This window comes from Trachemys scripta, chromosome 3, assembly GCF_013100865.1.
Source record: "Trachemys scripta elegans isolate TJP31775 chromosome 3, CAS_Tse_1.0, whole genome shotgun sequence".
Taxonomy (NCBI): Eukaryota; Metazoa; Chordata; order Testudines; family Emydidae; genus Trachemys; species Trachemys scripta.
This window is the reverse complement of record NC_048300.1, coordinates 63,031,611-63,036,187: the sequence shown is the minus strand read 5'-3', so window position 1 is coordinate 63,036,187 and position 4,577 is coordinate 63,031,611. Positions and strand designations below refer to the sequence as shown.

Genomic DNA, 4,577 nt, shown 5'->3' with positions numbered 1-4,577 from the left:
CCCCTCCCCCCCCCCCATCCCCTGGGCACGGCAGCCCCAGAAATGCTACCGTGGGGACCGCATCATGTGCTCTTCCATAGCCCCCCCCCTCCCGTAATATTACTAATCCCTTCGTCCTGGGGTCGCTGTAAGGCACTGGCGTGGCCATGTCCATGTCCTACACGGGGAGGACACAGTCAGCGATATGTGGCCGAGGGACACCCGACATTACCCGCCTTGGGTGGGTTGCGGCTACATGGCTGTGCAGAGGATTAAGGGGAAATAACAAATTCGAGTGGGCTACTTGGGTCAGAGCACACGGCTGGGGGCTGTGTCTCCTCTAGGTGGCCCAGGAACAAAGCGGTGGGGTGTAGGCCGAGTGGTGGCTTAGTGCACCGGCCAGTGCTGCTGAGCTGACTCGGCAGGTGTCTGTAGATCTACCAAAGCAATGCGGAAGAGGGAGGTGCGTGTATGAAGCTGCTTGGGGCTATTTCTGGCGAGGGGCAACTTACACACCATTCCTTGCTTAGGGGTTTCAGTAGTGCCCATCCCTGTAATATCTGAGGCCTTACTTTAGTCATCCTAAATAAAGGTTACATAATTAGGCTGTAGTTACTATTTGTGATTTGTAGCAGAAATTACAAGGCTCTGAAGCTGTGATCACTTATTGATAGAGTATTAACCGGTTTCTTCAGAGTTTTTTTACAACTTAAACCATGGGTCTGAACATCACACCATCACAAATTTAGCATTAGATTGTGGGAGTATGAAGGATTAGCCTCCCACCCAGGTACCCCTTACGTCGGGGTGGGCAAACTATGGCCTGGGGCCACATACGTCCCATCAGAGGTTTTGCTCCTGCCGGGGAACTGAGTTGGGGGCTTGTTCCACACAGCTCCCAGAAGCAGCAACACATCCCTGCTCCTATATGTAGGGGCAGCCAGGGGGCTCCGCACGCTGCCCCTGCAGCTCCCATTGGCCAGCAAACAGGGCTAATGCAAGCTGCAGGGGCAGCACCTGCGGACCTCTGGCCGCATCTCCATGTAGGAGCCAGAGCAGGGACATGCCGCTGCTTCTGGGAGTTGTTTGAGGTAAGCACTGCCCGAAGCCTGCACCCCTGACCCCCTCCTGTACCACAACCCCTTGCCCCAGCCCTGATTCCTCTCCGAACCCCTCAGTCCCACCCTCCTGCACCCCAGAGCCCACACGCCAGTCAGAGCTCTCATTCCCCCCCATGTGCACCCCAACTACCTGTCCCAGCCCAGAACCCACTCCTGCACCCTGAACTCATTTCTGGCCCCACTCCAGAGCCTGCACCCCCAGCTGGAACCCGCACCCCAACCCCCAATTCCATGAGCATTCATGGCCCACCGTACAATTTCCATACCCAGATGTGGCCCTTGGGCCAAAAAGTTTACCCACCCCTACCTTACATGGGCATATTATGTGTATGCTACCCTCAGGGGTGAAGTAACTTACTCTCTTTTGCTCCTTCCCACCTACCTTCTGGTGTTAGAGGGAATCCAAAGCACAGTGCCTTATGAGGGCTCTTGCTGATGCAGTGGAGCTATGCTTATGGGATAGTTTTTAAAAGAATTCGGTGTTAAGTCACTTTAAACTATGGGCCACATTCTGCCATCCTTACTAATGTTGAATAATACATTACTCAAGGAGTATCCCAATTTATTTCAGTGGGACTACTGTGGAAGAAAGTAATACTTCATATAAGCCAGGGTGGCAGAATCTGGCCCTTAGTATTTAATGCCTTATTGTAACCTTCCTTTCCCTTTACATTTGTTAAAGGTAATAAATGTCTTACAATCAAAACATCAGTGTGATGAAGGAGAAGCTCACATGATTTGTAATAAGGTCCAAGAAAAACTCCTCAAAGAGTGTCATGATCCAGCTAAGGTGTGCATTACTGATTTAAGGATCTCACATTGGGAAGAAGCAATACAAGAAACAAAGGGTGGTGAAGCTAATCGAAATATGGCGGCAGAATGTTATTTCCTTTGGAAAACTACACGCCTCCAGCATCTAACCTTAACAGAGGAGACAAGAAGCATGCTTACAGAACTTCGAAAAATGGTCCGCTTGCTTTTATTAACTAATGGAGACAAACTCACTCAGAGGGAGAAGATTGAAGCATGTGCCTGTCAACCATACTTTGATGCCATTGTTGTGGGTGGAGAACAGAAAGAAGAGAAACCAGCACCATCTATATTTCATCATTGTTGTGATCTGCTTGGGGTACAGCCTTGGGACTGTGTGATGGTTGGTGACTCACTAGACACAGATATTCAAGGAGGCCTGAATGCAGGTTTGAAAGCAACTGTCTGGATAAATAAAACAATGACAATGCCAGTAAACACTTCCCCAGTACCTCATTATATAATTTCTTCTGTTCTTGATCTTCCAGCACTCTTACAGAATATGGACCACAAAATGAATGCTAACTTAGAAACTGACAAAATGGTTAGTATTAATGACGTACATGACAGTGCCAATATAGAATCTAAGAAATGCTAAGTCCTTAGCCTGCTAATGTTTTTGTTGAAAGTTTGGCCCTAAAATCTTACACACGTAAACATGTTTACTCAAACAGTGGATGGGTGAGTTATTTATTAGTGGAGTTCAATAGAAGAAAAGTATTGAAGTGAATCTTGTTATTGATGGAAATTTTTTGAAAATAAATGAAGCATAAGTGCAATTGTCAAATTTATGCTACATCTGGAAATTACGGAGAGACTTTTTTTTAAGCATAGGTCAAAGACAACCCTGCTCATCAGTCTTTTGCTTTTACAACGAAAAAGGAAGAACTCCATGTTTTGATTTTCATTTTGGTTTGCTGGCTTATAAATTTAGCAGGAATTTCAATACTAAAAGATTGTTTGTGGTGTATAAAACAATAGAAGGTGGAAGAGAATATGGTAGAATTCTAGATTCTTCCCAATCTAATTCATAGATTTCCTCAATAAGGATTAAAATGAATTTCTCCATTTGAAAAAGTGAGTGGATTTAGTACATAAAGCAGCCCATTCTAAAATTTTTTACTTTGCTTTTTGGGCAAACTTATTGACTTTGTAATTTTGGAAGCTAGTGACTTTTCTCAAATTTTGCAGTGACTGTTCTTAAATGATAAGACTCAAATCCCTGTCAGAAAAATACATATGTACACCTGAAAGCTTGCGTATGTATAGGGGACCATTTATCAGCAGGACTTTATGGATAGAGTTTTGTTTTAACCACATACATGTATCTGCACTAAAACAGTATTTGTAATGCAGATTGATTTACGTTGCACTATATTGTGAGTTAACTGATTTTTTTTTTTTTTTTTGGACATTTGCAATGGTCTTTGCTCAGTTTTGTCTAATATTCTTAAAGCTCATGCAGTTGTTCTGTTTGGTTTTTTATTAGTGAATTTTGATCAAACTTTGGTCGTGCAGTTGGCTCAGGAAGGTGCAGGGGTCTACCCACTTGGAGCCAGTAACAGGATTGCAGCCTTTTGGGCTACTACTTCCATTGCTGTAGAACCTTTCCAAGTTCTAGCTTCTACATGTACTTCATCTGTATTTTGAAAAATTGTATAATAGTAAAAAATAAGTGGTTTGCATAACTTTTCCAGGAACTTGAATTCAGGTATAGGATATAACACTAGATAAATAGCTTTGCAGTGTATACTATTGACGCTGGACTTAGATTACCCTGTTTATGCCATATTATAACACTACTCTTCCTCCACAAATTTATTTAATTTTGCTGTACTTCATTTCCTTTTGTGACAGTTAATTTCCCTCCTTATAAAACACCTCTTTTTTTTCAAGAATGTAACTTTTCTCACACTTCAAAAATATGAACATTTGGGAACATTACATTTTAATTTTCATATTTTTAGAAGTTAGGATTAATACTTCCAATAAGTGTATTGCACATTTTAACACCCATGCCTGTCTGACATTATGTGATGGATCACAAATTTCATGTTTTAAAAAAAATGTTCATCACAATTGATAGTTATATTTTGGATATGTTTGAGTTAGGATAAAAATATTTCAGAGTTGGAGAGGCATAGAACACCATAAAGCAAGGAAACCTACCAGAAGATGTGGAAGGACATGTCTACATGAGAAAGGTTTAAATTCACACCTTAGCTGCATTAGTTGAACCTATTTTAAACTAGTGCAGTGCCCTGCAGAGACCTCTTTTCGTTTAAATGAGGCTTTTTTGATTTAACTTAAATTGATTGGCAACAGAGTTAAGCTAAATCAAAATGTCATCCCTAAACTGAAATAAGTGTCCATGAAGGATTTTGCACTTTAAATTGATTTTTAAAAGAAAAGTTCAACTTCTTGGGATAGCTCAGTGGTTTGAGCATTGGCCTGCTAAACCCCAGGTTGTGAGTTCAATCCTTGAGGGGGCCACTTAGGGATCTGGGGCAAAATCAGTACTTGGTCCTGCTAGTGAAGGCAGGGGGCTGGACTCAATGACCTTGCAAGGTCCCTTCCAGTTCTAGGAGATGGGATATCTCCATTAATTAAATTAAATTAAATTTAGACAAGCGCTAAGGCGGGGCCTCAAGGAGCAAACTGCCAGAG

At 42.6% G+C, this 4,577-nt stretch overlaps 1 protein-coding gene across 2 annotated transcripts; it reads left to right on the top strand.

The window, feature by feature from the left end:
* The first annotated feature begins 36 nt into the window (after positions 1-36).
* Positions 37-4,327, top strand: NANP (N-acetylneuraminic acid phosphatase). 2 transcript variants are annotated; one of them, XM_034764927.1, is made up of 2 exons: positions 37-442; positions 1,783-4,327. In XM_034764927.1, exons 1-2 carry the CDS (start codon positions 428-430, stop codon positions 2,506-2,508), a joined length of 741 nt encoding a protein of 246 aa, XP_034620818.1. In that variant the 5' UTR covers positions 37-427; the 3' UTR covers positions 2,509-4,327. The 2 variants fall into 2 exon arrangements, with proteins under 2 accessions (XP_034620818.1, XP_034620820.1); XM_034764929.1 differs by lacking the exon at positions 37-442 and having other exon boundaries at positions 1,352-2,454; positions 3,400-4,327.
* The last annotated feature ends 250 nt before the right edge of the window (positions 4,328-4,577 follow it).